Source organism: Protopterus annectens, chromosome 10.part0 (assembly GCF_019279795.1).
Source record: "Protopterus annectens isolate FY-2018-M chromosome 10.part0, PAN1.0, whole genome shotgun sequence".
Lineage (NCBI taxonomy): Eukaryota > Metazoa > Chordata > Ceratodontiformes > Protopteridae > Protopterus > Protopterus annectens.
In genome coordinates, this window is record NC_056744.1 from 1,531,162,022 (window position 1) to 1,531,181,206 (window position 19,185).

General features: G+C 34.7%; 1 protein-coding gene across 4 annotated transcripts in view; it reads right to left on the minus strand.

Moving 5' to 3' along the window:
• Nucleotides 1-19,185, minus strand: part of LOC122813711 — a 332,384-nt gene that overhangs the window by 46,249 nt on the left and 266,950 nt on the right. For all 4 annotated transcript variants that reach the window (XM_044086177.1, XM_044086176.1, XM_044086178.1 and 1 more), the window contains exon 8: nucleotides 14,366-14,498. In XM_044086177.1, coding sequence (XP_043942112.1) covers nucleotides 14,366-14,498 — 133 coding nt within the window. The remainder of the gene's footprint in view (nucleotides 1-14,365; nucleotides 14,499-19,185) is intronic.

Genomic DNA, 19,185 nt, shown 5'->3' on the forward strand with positions numbered 1-19,185 from the left:
TGAAATACTATGTGACAAACAGATCTCATAATTATTTACATAATGACTAACTAGAGACTGAGAAAGAGGGGCAAACCAATCTTGCTGAGTACGAATAAGAAGTACATGCTTACCAGTATGACTCGGTAAGAGGTATGCCCTTACCTGCCAAGATATTACTGCTTCAGGTGCTAATATCCTGCCATCAGGATGCCCCCATAATAGATTATTTTGCCTTTTGCAACCCATATTGATCCACCTCTTTTTCTCAGCCTCTGAAGACTCATTCTGCAAAGTAATCAAATCATTAAATCTACAAGGATTGTCAGCTTTTGGAGATGCTTCCTACATAACAAAATCAAAATTTCTAGTAACATTTAAACCGGCAGCTTGTTTGGCATAATCTGCTAGCTGGTTACTTCTTACAGTAACAATGTCTCCTTTTATGTCAGCTTTAACTATTGCTAAAGGCTTTGGTAACAACAAATTAGAAGTTATATATTTACCATAACTTGGCATCTGTATTGTCCACTTTCATTCTTCCTCACTGATGGGTTACAGATCTGACCCTTGGATTCGACTTGGCTGCATTTTCAAGGCTTTGATCCTAGTCTCAGGCTCCTCCCTCTACCCATAATGCTGTATACCACCCCTACCTCCTCAGATCAAGTCTGCTGCCTTTGTGCCCATTGGATTATAAAAACAGGACAGACAAAATAAAGACTGAGGCTCAAACCTGGAACAAGTGTATTCCAAAAAACAACCAATGATCCTTCTAGATGGGACAAAGGCCAGAGGATGGCTGGAAGGGAAGATGAGGACGAATGAAAATGCACAACACAGATGCCAAGTTATGTATGGTAAGTACATAACTTTTAAATCTGATGTTATCCTTTTCATTCTTTTTCACTGATGGGTCAGTGTCTCCAGCTATGTAAGTCTTGGGAGGGCCTCAAGGAAGGATATGCCAGAGCACTGTCGAGCCAAAGGAAACCCTGCTCCTGGAGACAATGTCAAGTTTGTAACAAAGTTTGTAACCAATTGGCTGTAGCGCAGATGTCATTAATAGATGTTCTTGAGGAACAGGCAGATGAAGTAGCTGATCAGACTTCCTGTACTTTTTTTGTTATTTGAAGATAAAAACATAGCTGTTTATGGATATCAAGAAGATGTAAGATGGGGGGCGTGGCTATGATGTTGAACTGATAGCTGCACTTCATTTCAGCTCTCTTACCTCAATACAATTCCTGACAGGAATTTTACAATATAATATTTAATTTGAAGAAATTTTTATTACTAACTTATTTCTAATAACTCTGAGCATCTATAAGAAAAATTTTATTGTCAGAACTTGAAGAATTCCTGTCAAATTAATTACTGGAAAATCAGCACCAATATCAGCTTTACAGCATGAGTCATCTAAGGAATACAGCACAAGACTCTTCTCTCAAAAAAGACCTGCAGTCTCTCATTACAAATATACAGGAACTTACAATAAAAATCGACAAGATGGACAATAAAATAGACACTTTTAAAGAATCAACTACAACTCGAACAGCTTCAAGAAATGTTTACACAGCAGAAAGGACAGATATCACTTATTGAACAGTCATTAAGTGACATTGACACTAGAGTCCAAATAGAGGAACAACAAACTGAATTCTTACTTCAACAGAATACATATTTACTAGAAAATCTTGATGATATGGAAAATTGAACAAGAAGAAATAATATTAGAATATATGGTCTACCAGAAAAATCTGAAGGGGACAATATGATAAACTTTCTTACCACCTGGATGCCAGATGTAACAAAAATACCTGAAGCTCTTTCATATGGTATAGCACGGGCGCATAGATCACTAGCAGCTTCTGGAAATGCTTCTTCTCCGGGTAAGAATAAGTCAAGATCTATAATTGTGAGACTTTTTTCTACACAAGATAAAGATCTTATATTAAGAAATGCTTGGGCAAATTCTCCCATCAAATACAATGATTCATTAATAAGATTTGACAATGATTATTCTACAAAGGTGGTTTCAAAAAGAAAAGAATTTCTACCAATAATAAAAACCTTGAAGAAAAAGCAACTGAAAGTCCATCTTTTATTCCCAGCAAGACTGAAAGTTTTTCTACCAAATGGAATAAAAATCTTTGAAACAGTAGATTCAGCAATAAAATACCTTACCAACAACAGCATCCTAAGACATGAAGAATCTATGGACTGGACAATAAGTACACCGAAGAGAAATGCTGAAGTAAATAATTGGAAAACTGTTGAGCAAAAGAAAAAAAAACTAAAGGACAAATAATCTTACACATGTTATATTCTGTAAAAATCTAAATAATAATACTAACAACAAAAGAAAAGTTCTAACTGTCTTCAAGTTACACCGAAACAGGTACTGTTTTCTTTTTTACTTTAACTGTCAAAATTAGCATAAATGTAAATACATTTATCTCAAATCATATCAATATACTACGCATAATTTAAACGTTACTCTATTTTTCATTATTATCCGTCTATTATTTTCATATTCTTAATCAGAGTAATCAGTGCATAATAATGTTCCCAAATAGTTATTTATTTATTTTCTCTCTTTGCGTTTTGTTGTTTTTATTTTTTCTCTTCTTTTTATAAAATCTTCATTAACTTATAATATTGTAATCAGTATATGGTTATATTGCTTAATAGGTATAATAGTGACTGCTATATAACTTATTATCAGTTACATCCCTGACAGCATTACTTTTTACAAGTTAAAAGTGTCCCTGTTTGGATAAACGCTAATGCTGGGCAGAAATGTGTTGCTTTTGAAATGAAGTATTTCAGTTAGGATGTATCATAAGACTACTTTAAATAAGCTTAAAAGATGTTCTGCCTTTGACCCATATGCACATGCTGATATAGTCCAGTGGAAAAAATATGTTTTAAGTAATATTTTGAGGCTATAAGTCAGGTGTGTTGTGGCTCCGGACATCCGGAGTTGAAAGATGCTTGTGACTAGCTTAGATATCCTGTTAGCTTTTCTTTTGTAGAGAAATAAAGCATAGCATGTTTAAAATGCAAAGTTTGATAGTTGTGAACACTACTCCGCAAACTAGAGTGCTCGTGTGCACACTACATGAGTTTGTCACGAAATAAGAGAAGGGAAAAGAAAAAAGAAAAAACACATACCTTTTCCCGCTTGGTTCTCGAGACAATTTAACAGCCACAAACATCACTAGAAACTTGAGTTACTTATTGCTTGTCGCATTTACTTGTGTACATCATCCCCTGACTCTTTCTAATTTACGTCTAGTCAGAAAATAAGCTAGGTTCACATTTAAAGATACAGAAACCTAAATTCCTTCTAAGGAAACAGAAATAATATAAAAGGTTCATATAAATATGCACATATATATTTTTGAAGCACTTTCAGTTTATGGCTACTGATGTCTACTAGCACCTTGATAGATAAGGACAGATATCTGATTGTCTTTCTGTCAGTTTAGATTTCCAGACATTTTAGCTATCCCTTACTATGTGTTATACAGCAGAGTTTAAAGAGCAGAAATTAATCATCAGCAAATAAAATCACTGCTGTTTTACAAATTCTCTAAAGAAACTAGTAAATGTCAAGCAACTGACAGGTTTATTTTAAGGAAAATTGCCATTTCCCACACTGGTGCTCCTACAAAATACTACTAATGTCCTGCTACCAAAATATGCCCTCAAGTGGACAAATGGGATGCAACAAGAAGGTTAAAAGTACATTTAGCAAACATTTAAATAACAGTATAATATACTAGATAGAGAAAGTAAAATCAATAATTATATAAACAACTATAATAAGTAAAATAACAACAGTGGATTTAACCCAATGTGTCAGTTACACAATATTTATATCCCATATAGCTTTGAACTTTGTCAAAGCATCTGTGTTCTACACACATATTGTATTAAATCTAATTTGAGTAGAAGAGGGAGAGGCTTAGCCCACACCCTAATTTATTACTAAGTTACCATGCATTATGAACATACATTGTGGCAGGTACTCAACGAGCTATCCATCCTTAGATGGCTCATGCTGTTCCCGTTTGCTCATCTGAATAATGACTGTGGCTGTACTCTTCTTATTATATTACCTGGCTGTGGCTTCACCCTTCTTATAATATTACCTGGCTTTTTACATTATCAAGAATGTCACAATACTAGTGTATGCGGGTATATCATGTTACTGTTAGTGTAAACAAAAATGCTTGACAATGCAACTGTAATTCTTAAACCTTTCTGCAGACAAATGTATTGTCTAGCAGTTGAGAGCCTGATTGTTCCTAATCAGCAGACCTGTATTTTCATGTTCCAATATGACTACATGAAAATATGCCAATATTAGTCTGCAAGTTTAATAAGCAGTAAATTCATTGGGTAATTCAAGGGGACACTTATATTATAGCTAAAGCACTTGACATTTGATAAATGTATCCTCTCGATGCGTTCTATTGTCATTAACTATAAAATAACTTTTTTGAGAAATATTGTTGTAATGCCAGTTAATGATTTGAATTAAATATTTCTATATACAGTCATAAAGCAATTACCAGGATAAATAATACTCTTGCAGTGCATGGATCACCACAGCTATCCTCTGATGTTAGAGGAAAAACAATTTTCTTAAACACCTTTTTAACATAATAAAGGTGTTACCCCATAGTTTAAATACATTTTGTCTATTTACTGCAAAATGGGTTAGGAATTTTAACCTGTAACATTTTCATACATAATAGTTTAAATCTTAGCAGCTTCCATTATTTTGATATGTTCTCCAGTATACTTTTATTCAGTCATAAGATTAAATTACTGGTGTTAAGTAAGTCAAAATTATATCTCCAGCACTTATTGTCAGCAGATAAACTCACTGGTTAAGTGTCAGTTTAAGCTGTAAGAGTTAATATGTGATATACATAGATGTTTGCTTTAAAAATGTGGTCAAGTGTACTGCAGTTTTACCTCTGTACTGTGTCAGTTTTGATTATACAAAGTCCCTCTGAAAGCTGATAGAAGTGTTAACAACAAAACACTCAATCAAGTAACAACATTATAAGTAGTCTCTTGGATAAGTGAGATGTCTAAATTGTGATCTTGTTGTCTCCAGCCATGGGAATTGTCTTTGAAAAGCTGAAAAATGCAATCAAAGGAACATATTTAATGTCTACTAAAGAAATATTAATATACTTGTACATTGTATTGCATTTCAGTTTATGTTAAACATGAAATATGATGTGATTTCAGAACTATTCATGTTTTTATTCCAATATGACTATGCAAATATTAATTTAAACACTGGTTTCGGACTTGAGTAGTCTAAAACAATTGCACAACAATGGTATTGTATTATACAGTAATGTCAGTAAATAGTTTTCAACAGATGTATGAAATATACAGTTATAGATTTTAACATGATGTTTATTAATACCCTAAATTATTTTGAAATGATACTACCTTAATCAAAATATGTGTACCTTTTTGAAACCTGATTAGAAATAAGTATTATTGAATTACAATAAGATGAGTAAAGAATATATGTATATATTTTAGCTGATTAGATTATCTTAATATATTATTTAATTATCTTTATTTAAAAACTAAGAGGATAAGAGAAACTGATCCAAATATTATTTGTGAGGGTAGAAAGTTTGTTTGGTTAGATTCACTAACCAAACAAAGAGGATTATTACCTCATAGCGACAGGGAATGGTTTTTAAGGTTAAGAATTACAAGTTTGGAAGTTCTTTGTTTTTTTTTTTATTCTATCACTTTGATGTCACTCAGAAACATGCAAAAATCATACAAGAAAAACTTTTTGAATTCTGTATCCAAGATGGAACTAAGAATAAACAATATTTACATAAACTCACACATAAAACAAACTCAAAACTAGGAAATGAAATGTTTATCCATAAATGTTAATGGTCTAAATAATAGTAATAAAAGGAGAAGCCTATTCAAGTACATAAACTTACATAAACCACAAATAGTCTTTTTACAAGAGATACACTTATTAAAGATATAAACAACTTGAATATTAATAATTACACAGTACTAATAAACTCTCAATACAAAACAAAAAAAAGAGGAGTAGGTATACTACTTTGCAACTCAACTATAACACCTAAAATAATCACTACTCATCAAGATACATCAGATATGTTTTGTCTAGTTTCAGTAGAGTTAAATAAGAGAATCTATATGTTAGTAAATCTATATTGGATCCCAGGACTAGGATTAAAAACAGTTAAACAGCATTTTGAAGAGATAATTCATTTAACTAAGGGTAGCCTGATATTGGCAGGAGACTTCAACTGTATAATGAATGAAAAAGATACAGATTCTAAATCCAAAAGAAGAAAACAGCCTATCTCTAAAGCACTATCAAAATTTATAGATACATTGCATTTAAAAGATATAAATGAATTTGCAGAACCAGACTCACTAATCTTCACATTTTATTCTCATAGATATAAAACTAACTCTAGAATTGATAGAATATATGTTGCCAATGACCTAATAACAAAAATCAACAAAGTCAAAATCATAAATTGTCCCTTATCTGATCATAATGCCATAGTCTTTGAGATAGAGCTTACACCATTTTATTCAAATCCCATTACTAGGATACCTTCCTATATCACAAAATTGACAGATTTCAAAGAATTTCATGAAGAAACAATCAAAAACTTTCTAGAAATAAATTACACAGACAATATTTCAGAAATATATGTCTGGGATTCATTAAAAGCAGTTACATATGGGAATATATTATCTTGGTACATAAATAAAAGGAAGTTATGGAATAAAGATATGCTAGACTTACAAAACAAAGCAGATAAATTGAAACTGGAAATACAAAAGGGTAATGCTACTCAAATTCAAGAACTTACATAAATCAATAAGAAGTATACAGAATTGTTACATCATAAGATTATGATTAACTTAGAAAAGATAAAAAATAAACTCATACTCTACTAATTCAGCACACCTGAGATACTTAACTAATAGAACAAAAAAATAATTAAATCTAAGCAAATAAAAGAAATATTTATTCCTAATACTAACAAAAGAGTTATGGAACTAAATGATATTTTAGAAGCATTCAGACTCCAATTTAACATTGATAATTCCATAAATACTCAAGATACACCTACTAAGGATATAAAAAAACTTAGAAAACAATATTCATATTAAATTAACACAAGAACAAATAGACATTATAAACAAACCAATCAATATGACAGAATTAAAATCACAAATTAAAAAGCTCAAGACAAATAAAGCACCTGGCCCAGACAATATGCTACCAGAAATGTATAAATTAATACCCAATCAAGCCATATCTTTATTATTAAAAGTATATGATATAGCCAATAAAGATTTGTATATACCACCCTCTTGGAAATATTCATTGATATCCCCAATTATCAAATCAGATAAAGATGAGAAGCAGTGTTCCTCATATAGGCCAATATCATTACTCAATATAGATTATAAGATGTTTATGGCTATATACGCAGATAGGATCAAACACTTTCTTCCTTTCTTAATTCACAAAGATCAAACAGGTTTTATTAAAGGAAGAAATGCTTCAGATAATATTAAAAGAATACTAACATTAATAGATTATAGCAAACATAAAGTCCTAGATTTAAATGTAATCTCATTAGATATTAATAAAGCTTTTGATTCGGTTAACTGGAACTTTCGTTCACTAGTTTTAAAAGAATATAACTTTCCTTCTAATTTTAATAATCTTATCCAAATACTATATGAAAAATCTACTGCATATGTTAAACTGGGATCATATAGATCAGGCCCTATAACAATCAAAAAGGGAACTAAACAAGGTTGCCCTTTATCACCATTGTTATTTGCATTACTCATAGAACCCTTTGCAAATCAAATCAGATCAAACAATAACATAAAGGGCATTTGTATTAATAAAATGTTAAACCTTAAAATCCAACTCTTTGCTGATGACATACTATTAACTCTCTCAGATGCAAATGAGTCTTTGAATGCTCTATTTAACTCCATGAATAAATTTCAAAATATTTCAGGCTTAAAATTTAATGAAAACAAAACTAAAATTATGCCCTGTAATTGTAAAAAAAAATAATATAAACAAAAGATTTTCCAAATATATAGTAACAGAAAGTAAATTATTATACTGGGAATAAATCTACTCAATGAATTAACAGATTCTCTAATATTTAACTATAATAAAATACTAGACAAAATAGAACAAACAATTGGTTACTGGAATAAATGTATCTTTTCAACAGCAGACAGATTATATCTTATTAAAATAATCATATTTCCCAAAATATTATATTTAATACAAAATTTTTCATTGCCACCTCCCAAATATATTATTCAAAGATACAATAAACTGATTTTAAATTTTCTATGGTTTCCAAGTAAACCCCGTATAGCCTTAAATAAACATTTGCCAGATTGGGAAGATGGTGGAATTAATTTACCGGATATTGATTTATATATTACCTCATCTGTTATTAAAAACATAACACTATGGTTAAATAATTCATACACACCTATATAGAAACAAGCCCATGAGCAGATTTACATAGAAATCAATTATAATCACATACAAGACAACTTAACAGTAATATCATCACCCCTTATATGGATGTTAAAAGATTATTTTTTTAGGGAAAAGGACTAATATTAAAAAATTGCCATCAAACTATGTAAGCTCTACACTTTCAGTGTTCAAAACATATATAAACAAAATACCAAATATCAATTCTTGGATTTTTCTTATTTTCCCTATAGCTTTTACACCAAATATTCTAGATACATTCCAAATATCTAAAATAAATATACTTAAAGAAGAAACATTACTCTTTTGGCATCAACTTATAGAGAAAGGGAAAATTCTAACAAAGGAACAGATAATTTATAATTATAATATAAATAAAGACAATTGGCTATTTTTACAAAATCTAAGGCATTTTCTTATAAATAAAATAGAACAAATGCAACCTTCAGTTAGACATGAAGCTCCAAAACTCATTGAATACCTTATTCTTATCACAAAACAGCCTTATCAGGGTACAGGTTATTTGTCTAATATCTATAAAATTGTTAAAAAAACAAAAAGCTATCATGAAAAATCATACTGGGATTGTTATACTTTAATAAACAACCATCCTCCGGTTGAAGAAGAAAAAGGTAATATTCTAAAATCTTCCAAATTTTCTACATTATCAAAATACTGGCAATTATTCACTTGGGAGATATCTACACAGAAGTTTCTATACACCACATAGGTTAGCCAAAATGTATTCTATTGAAGATCAATGTTGGAGATGACATACCACGATAAAAGCAGATTGGCAGCATGTTTTTTATGAATGTATATGTCTCAATATGTACTGGAAATCCATTAACTATTTTTTCAGACTGTTTATAATGATAATTTTCAATTAACAAAGTCTTTAATTTTATTCAACTCTCCTGTTCCAAACTGTGTACCAAAAAAAGACACTAAAATCCTATGGTCACTATTGGCAATTTCACGTAAAATCATAACTATACACTGGAAAAATGAGGCTTCACCTACGTTCAAGGAATTTGACACTTTAACAACAACAGTTGCTCACATGGAAATATTAACAGTGAAAAACAGAACTAAAAGATCTACTTCTTACTATTACTCTTGGATGAAAGTACTGGAAATACTCGAAAAGATCGAAGAAGATATATCATCTTATGTTTCTAACTTTATATAATATAGAATTTCAATGTTATTTGCATAGACACCAATGTAAATAGTTATATAATGGTTTGAAGTTAGTAATGTTTTAGAATTGTAATTATGTTATTTATCTTTATTTCATGTAATGTTTAAGACATCTTATTTGAAATAATAAAAAAAAAATATTTAGTGAAAGAAGATGTAAGATATATTCGCCTTTATTTGTAAAGCCTGGAAAGAAAACTGGCAATTGAACTGAGTGACTAATGTTAGTCTCTATGGTCACTTTAGGCATAAAGGTAGGGTTAGTCCATAGAGATACCCTATTTCTAAGAAAAATGATGTAAGGAGGCCTAACTGATAAGGCTTGTAGCTCAGAAATTCTTTTTACCAAAGTAATAGCTACCAAAAAGACTGCTTTCCAAGAAAGAAACTTCATATGACAACTGTCTGCTGTTTCAAAGGGCCTCTAAGTTAACCCCTGGAGGACCATTGTGAGGTCCCAAGGGGAGAAGGATCTTTTATGGGAGGTCTGAGTGGAAGATTCCTTTCATAAAGGCTTTACATATCCTGAAAGTTGATAGACAGAATGATTCATTTCCAGTATGAAAACTGAACATTTCAGCTAACTGAAGTTTAATGGTAGAAAAATGAATCTCTTCTTTGAAAAGAGTACTGAGGAACAGAAGGATGGCTGAAGTAGGTTCTGAGAACAGATCAATGTTCTCCTTAGAAGCCCATATGGAGAATCTTTTCAACTTACTTTTGTAGACCTTCTTAGTGGAAGCCTTCGGGGAGGCCAAGATAATGTTACGGCCTGGAGAAGTGAGCCTGGATCTTCTTACTATACCTGGAAGTGTAGAAAACATGTGGTCAGTTTGAGGGCATGGGGACTGGCCTGCTGGAATTTTGACAGGTGAGATAGGAGGGCCTGAGTGGGCTCCAGTATCCATGGGGGATATTTCAGGTGAGAGCATAGAAAGGGCAACCATATCTGTCGGGGCCAGAAGGGGGCAATGAGGATGACTGAGCTCTTCAGCCTGCTTACTTTCTGTATAAATTGTGGGAAAAGTGGAAGAGGGTGACAAGCACAGAGGAGATCTGGGGGCCAATCGTGAATCAGAGCGTCCCTTAGTGACTCCTTCTGAGGTGGGGGTGTCAGAGCAAAGTACCTGCCGCACTTGTTATTGAGGGGAGAGGCAAATAGGCTGCAGCAAGGCTGGCCCCAATGGCTGAAAATAATGCTTGCTACTTAATGATTGATGGACCACTTGTGAGGAATCAGAATAGACCTGCTGAGTCTGTCTGCCAGTATGTTGGTTTTCCCCATGGTCTGATGAAATTGCCCATTCCCAGACCCTCATAGCCTCTCTGCAAAATGGTATGAATGGGTTCCTCCTTGTTTTCTGATGTACTAGACTACTAACATGTTGTCTGTATGGATAGCAATAATCCCCAGAGGGAGTGCATCCTGAAAGGCTTGCAACATTAGTAGGAGTGCTCTCATCTTGAAGACATTGATATGTAGCTTGGTCTCTATGGGAGACCACATGCCTTGGACCATCCGTCTACTGAAATGCTCCCCCACCCAAACTGGGAAGCATCTGTGGTCAATATGGCTATGGGGGGGGTGGAGACAGAATGGCCTGCCCTAGAATAGGTCATTTGACTGACTCCCCCCATCGAATATGGTGGTTAATGCATGTAGCACATGCTATAAGAACAATCTCAATTGCGAACATAAACTTAAAGACAGAATGCATTCACCAGTGCAATAAATACTGTATACACAATCCAAAGTTGCACTGGCATCACTGAAACCCACAGGAACTGAAAGACAAAATGTAAGTTAAAAGCATTACTGAAATGGGCACCCTGTATTTGTCAAAGTGATCCATGCCACAGTCTTCTGTGATGACAACAAAACAAATAACCCTTGGCTACAGCTAGGAGTTATAACATCAAATGAGAAAGAACACTTGTTAGCAGATAATATCATGTAGCTATTAAATTCAAAACACAGACAGTCGGAGACTCTGGATGCAAAAACATTATTGTTTGAAAAGTAGCATGATACTGGAATATCTCAAAATAGAGAGATTAAATCATATGCACAGATGCAACTCTTTTTATATCTTAAAATTAGAAAAAAAGATTATTTCATACAAACTTCATCGCTTTCTCAACTTGTGATTAAAACACAAACACATTTCCAGGGGTGAAAGGAATAAACAAATAACAAGGTGTGTATACGGGAGGATACTTCTCATGCTTCACTCGACATGGTTTATGTGTTTCTCTTTCAGAAGACTTATGCCCTGCAAGTACAAAGTACCTAACATCCTTTCAAGGTTAAAGGATTACAAGAAACATTTACCATTTGCTTGCTAAAGTCTAATGAACTCTAACAGAGACAAACTGTTCTTCTCTGTTAAATAAAAATACATGAAGCTATGCCAATACTGTCAAACTAACCATATATTAAAATAATCATCAATAGACAGAAAAAAGAACATATTCATTACACCATGTTCTCTTGAATGTTCATGTGGATTCACTCTAATTCCCCATTCTAATAATCTACTCCATGGGTCTACAACATAGTTTATGAAAAAGCACTTTCACACACATAGAGAGTGTTCAGTCCTTGCAATCTGCTGCCTGTCCTCCCTCTTCCATCTTGCAGTTTGGGAAAACTTCATCACATCTTCCAAGCACAATCTCTTGCACCCATAACTTGTCATGTCTTTCTCATCTTTAGTGAGAAGAGCTCCTGCTCTGCTAGTCTCTCTTCATATTTTCCTCACCCTTTATTAGCCGTCTGATGCCTTTTTCAGGACTTTTTCCAGAATCCTGATGTCTTTCTGCTTATATGGCTTCCAAAGCTGCATATATCACTCAAGGCATGGACTGACAAGGGAATGGTAGACATAAATCATTGCCTCTTTCCTTTGACAGTCTATCCCTCTGATGGTGCTCTCTAGTATTATTTTTGCTGCTATGCTGTCTTCTTACGCGGCTCCTAGTGCTTTACTTCAGATGTAAACAACAGCTACCACCATATCCTTTCCCTCTCTGTTGACATCAGTTTCATTTCTCCCAGATATTACTTTAAACCGGTGTTACTGTGGCCTAGATACAGTAATTTGCATTTGTTTGTAGTGAGCCTCATTTGTCACCTTTCTGTTTGCTTGTTCAACCTTTTCTAACTTGTTTGTTAGTCTCTGCCACCAACCTACACTTCTACATCTACCTTTGTGTTGTCGGACAGGATGACCCTGTTTTTCTATCTCTCAAAAATATCTGCAACAGCTGCAGTAAAGTATTTAAACAGACTCCTGTAGTACTCCACTATGTATTTACCTCATCCCTGACTTCACCCTCTTACCACAATCTTCTGTGATCAACTTCAGAAATGAAGCAAGGGTGGGGACAAAGAGGTAACTGCCCTGGGCACAAGGTGAACGGGACTTGATAGGGAAGTGTAGTGTACTACTTCTGTACTGGCAATTTTGAATGCTGGTACAGAAATAATAAATGCAGTTTAGCCTTCTGCTCCATGTGGTAAAGCTACAGTAAGCAAATTGAAGAATTACCTTCTATCTTTTATTTTCTCTTCAATGAAAAGCAGTGGAGGCAGGGAGAAGTGTGGATCTTGCTTGCAGTGCATACGTCATCATCCCTTTTCTTTTGCCTTTCACCTGAAAGGCTGATGGGTTGGGATGCCAAATCAGGAACTAGCACTGGGCGCTATACCAGACAGCTATGGCTCTGCTGTACAAATATCTAGAAATCCCCTTCCTGAGTTTCAATCTTACCCCCATTTGCAATGTTCTTAGCCTGTGGCTCTCAGAAATTTGCATCACTGCTCATGCATGGAAGACTACAACAGAAATGGCTGATCTGTTGCTTCACCTCAAAAGTAAGACTGTATACGATGATTTAGAGACAGAATGATTTCTCCCTTACAGCACAGCTGTAATGGTGAGTACCCCTCACACCAGTCCTAACTATAAATACTATAAACAGATCAACAAACAATATCAGTTGACAGAAAAACAGAGATATACTATGCGGAAACAAAAGATGGAGAACAGGTTTATGTATGCATGCAGTTAAATAAGTAGACTGATAATAAGGTTTCATTTCCTAGGGCACTGGTAAGAAATGCTGTAATATCCTAGTACCAAATGCCTGTAAGGGCAAAGATGGATTTATTACTTACCTCTGTATGTAGAACTTTAAAGTCTGATGGATGTGTACACAGACAATAAGGAGTGTGGGGAGAGATGCTTTGCCTGACCCATGAAAGAGTTTTAGATATGCTTTCATAGTACACCATGGGGTTCTAATGACATAAGATAGATAGTTCTTTTCAGGCATGCAGACAAAAAGAGGTACAGAGCTGGCTGGATAGATATGTGTGCATACACATTTGAAATTATTTTAAGAGCAACAATATCTGCAGAATTGCTATTAGTTTTCAGCTACATGTCCTATCTGTAATTTGTTATACATATGTTTGCTACATGAGCAAAGTCTTCCAAAAATGCAGCAGAAAATATAACTATCAGTACTAATGCTTTTTAAATAGAATTATAAACACATCTATATCTTATGTTCACTTACCTTGTCATGCGTAGTATAATGATGGATAAAACAAATGCAGCAGCTGTAATAGCCATAATAATTGGAATCACAATTTTAACTATTATATGACTTCTTTTCTTATTGTCTTGCTTATCTTGTTCAGTAGTCATTCCTATATAGACAGGATAAAAACATGCATATTATACTTAACTACATGTACAGAAAAATCTCTTAACACCTAAGTTAGGAATAATAAATAAATTCAAAGTGAACACTTAGTTTTATATACACATTAGCTTTGTCTTTGTTAATCCAGGACAAAATAGAAAAGCATTCTGACATGTAAACTGCTAATAGTATATTCTGAACATTGCAGCTACATTTGATATAATTATACATGACAAAATAGGTTTACTATTAAAATGTCAACGTCAGAATGTACGCCTATGAATTATTTGAACTACAGATGTTCGAATAGTTCACATGTGTACATGCTAATATAGTTGTGAATGTACTGTGCATTCGCAAATATAAACGTTCAAAGGGATGTACAGAGATTGAGGTACAGTGCAGTTAGGGAAATACATCCCTTTCCTCACTGTAGTGCAATCTCAATGTTGGAATATATAGTTAGGGGTGGTGGGGTGCACAGCCTCCACAGGGGGGTGCAGGGGGGCTTGCCTCTTGCAAAAATGGGATATTTGTAGGAGTTTGGGATTTACAGCAAGGGTGGCATTGTTGTTAATTGCCATAAAATGTCAAATTCAACTTTTTCGGCAATTACTGCAGATTTATGACTAACTGAATAGTCGTAAATCCGCAGTTTCAACATTAATTGTCGACATTTACTACAAAATTTATTTTAAATTTCATAATTTCAATAGTAAACCGACAAAATACATAAGTAAATAAAAAGATAAGAATTCCTTGAGTATCCAGAATGTTGTTTCTTTATTTTCTTTTTCTGCTGTCTGCTGATGAGCATGGATCAACAGTATGTAGAGAAGAGGTGTTAGTAAGAACAACCCCAATTCCCATTGTACTTTAAGGGTCTGAATCAGTATTTCTACATTAACATTATGCATTAGAATGCAACATGTAAGCGTGTGAAAAATGTACTGATCTGATTAAGAATAATCAGACTACATTTACGGATGGCTTTCCCAATCAATTGGTAATATTACTCTAGTATACCTTTCAGATATCTGCACAGTAGTTATAACAATCATCAAATTGCATTTGAGTAAGGATGTGATAGGAAGGTGTCTAAAGGCAATCTTTAGCACTCTGGTGCACCACAAGAGAGGATTTTAGTATAAGCTTTTGTGAACTTGGAGTTTTACTATCGAAATAAGACTGGTGCAGAGTGTAGGTTAGATTCCAGATACGTTAATTTGGTGTGTGAGCATTCAGGAATGTGATTTAATGGGCTGACAAAAGATCCTTGCACAGTTAGCATACAAAACAGTCCCCATGGTGTTCCACCCTTTAATACAGGACACTGAAACTTTAAGCCTTTACAGACAACAAATGTATCCTCACTGTCTGAATCACTTAAACAATAAGGGCTTATCCTCAGCCTTATAATCTGGCTATTTTGTATTGCTTACTCTCTCTGTTTTTGCACTGTTTACTCTTAATTAGACCAGTGCAGTTTTCTCATTCTTTCATGTCGCATTATATTCCATATTGCTAATACATGAATATCAATCCATACACCCTGTTTAATTAACTACATACAGACATCAACATATTCTCTATACTTTTGTATGCCTATAACATATAATTGTTTATCTTGCTGTCAACTGATATTGCCAATTTGTTTATATTTATTTACAGTTTGGACAAGTGTGGAAACCCCTTCACTTCATCATGTACTGCACAAATATTGTATAGTTTTACATTGAGAGGTTCTTTATAAGATGCTGTACAAAATCATCTTCTAGACTAGAATCGACCAAGACAGAATCACAAAATGACCTGGATTAGGTATAATTTGAATGGTCATCATAGCTTTTGTCTCTCACCCTATAATTCTTTTCAGCTTCTGTCCCATACATTCCACTGCTGTTGTTTTACGTGCCATTAATGTACCTGGAAAAGTAAGAAATCAAACAGCACGTTGTGCATGTTTTTGATGTAGCACAAAGACAGAGTGTAGCAGTGCCCCCATGGCACAAAATCATAAAGTCCTTACTGTGACCCAAATGATCTGTTATTCAATAGTGGCACAAGCTCTAGAAGGGTCGTATGGGGGATGGAAGTGAGCAGTCGATGTCAGTTAACTCATCTTAAGGGGAGGGGGACAGCAGTATTGAGATCTGGCAGGCTCCATGCTGCAAACAGGTATACCACTTAGTTGGGGGTTACACATGTGAGGAAACCTGCATGTATTTACTAATGCTTCAAATATACAGAGTTCAAACAGGTTGCTGTGAGGAGATAGTGGGTGATAAGATAAACCCTCTTGTAGCAATTTATCACTGATTACGCATCATTGATCTCCTTGGTCCTAGACTTTTGGGGTGGGTTAAGCCCAGAGAAGACTGAGGTTGGTCCAATAGGCTCAGTGAATGAGGACAGGGGCTGGTGGTAACTGATGGTCAGCTGTGAGGAAGGGAGATGGAGAAAAAACATGAAGGGTAGCTTAAACCTTAAGTTACTAGAAAAATTAGTAGTTTTATAACTGTCAACATTAGTTGAGTGGCAAAGTAAATTGAAATGCTTATTGAAACAGCACATATTGAAACACCTATTTTTTACTACACTACAAACCCTTCCAATTTAACAATTTGTGAGTTAATTTTTAAGAAAGATAAAATTGTAGAAACAGTTAAGCAGTGCATGTATTTCAGACTTTATGCACTGGTTAAGGTTGGTCTATGTTAAAAACGAGCTCCATCTGGAGTGTTGTCAAAATTATTTTCTTAGCTCTGACTGTTACTTTAGTTCTTACAGGACTATACAGAAAAAAAAATTAGGTGCAGTGCAAGACCCTCTGATATTATGATATATATTTAAAGGGGAGATGTTTTACCTGAAAATTGGGGAAATTAAATCGCAAATCTTGAACAAACATAATATAGCAACCATAATCTTACAGCACACAGTCATGCTGACATTCAATACATAGTTTTATTATCTGAATTTATGGCAGCAGTTTTAGGAAACAAAATATGCATCCAAATTGTGTATAGCTGGAGTTATACATAAGATGAGGTTATAATATGAACTGTACACCATAAAGTACAGTTGTGTACACTTACCATAAATGTAGATGTTTGAGTGTATTCACTGTTGCAGTCATTACATTTGAGTAATCTGCTGGCAGGTTGCACTCAGTCGGCCTAACAAAGTCTTGGGTCCTGCGTCAGTTGGTGACCCTTCTTCCATGACGTCAGGTCGTTCAGGGGTATAAAACATACAGCCGACGCCATTACATCAGTTTTTCTTGCCCCAGATGTCAGCTGCTCCACAATGGGGGGCAAAATATATACATAAGTAATTAAAAATACAAAAAATATACCTCCAAACAAAAGCAAATACACCAAAAAGGCTTTTAAGCATAGTAAAAGAAAGTAGAGGTATAGTAAGAGAAAAACAGGGGGCTGGAGGGAGGGTAACCAGGACTGCAACACTGAATAAACTCGAACATCTACATTTATGGTAAGTGTACACAAATGTACTATGTTCTTCATGTGTCACTGCTGCAGTCATTACACCTGGGTAGATTCCCAAAGCTATGATTGGGAGGATGGATTTATACAGCATTAGGACCAGCTATAAGGCCCTGCAAAACAGCAGTGGCAAAGCCAGCTCTGGATTTAGAGAAAATTGGTAAGTGATAATGCTTGGTGAAAGTATGAACTGAACTCCAGGTAGCACCTTCTAGGATATCCCTGGTAGGAACACCTCTGAGAAAGGCTGTAGAAGTAGATGCAGCCCTGGTGGAATGAGATCTGATCCCCTGGGGGATAGGTTTTCCATGGTGCTTATAGCAGAAATGAATGCAATGGCTTATCCATTTAGAAACGGTTTGTTTTGAAATGGCCTTTCCCTCTGCCCCTTCAGCAAATGTTACCAGCAGTTGTTCAGATTTTCTTCGAGATTTAGTCCTGTCCAAGTAGAATCTAAGTTGTCTGTGTACATCCAATGAATGCAGAATCTGCTCCCCCTTGTTCTGTGGATTGGGAAAGAAAGTTGGCAAATGAATGGACTGATTAAGAGCCACACTGGATACCATCTTGGGCATGAAGGATGGATTGGTCCTGAGTGACACCCTGTCCGCATGAAAGATGATGAAAGGCTCCACTGCCATAAGGGCCTGTAATTCAGATATCCTTCTAGCTGAAGTGATTTCTAAAAGAAAGGTTGTTTTCCAAGAAAGAAATTTTAAGTCTGCAGTAGCCGCTGGCTGGAAAGGAGGCAGAGTGAGTTTCTCCAATACAAAGTTAAGGTCCCATGTAGGGGTTGGAGCTCTCCTGGGTGGCCTCAAGTTTTTGACCCCTTGAGGTACTGCTTGTGCACAGGATGAGAGAAGAGGGGAGGTTCTGTGTTGTAATGAGCTGAAATGGCTGAGGCATGGATTTTAATGGAGGAAAAAGACAGGCCCTTGTGAAGCATCTCAGTTAAGTATTGCAAAATCTGAGGTAAATTGGGCGTTGCTGTGCTTATCCCTTGAGACTGATTCCAGGCACAAAATCTTTTCCATTTGTCAGCATAAGATTTTCTAGTACTAGGTCTTCTCGCCTCTAAAATTACATCCATCACAGGTTTGCTGAGGGATGCTAAGGGGGAATTTAAATGATTAGCCAAGCTGCAAGATTCAATGTTGGGAGCTGAGGGTGCAGGATTTGGTT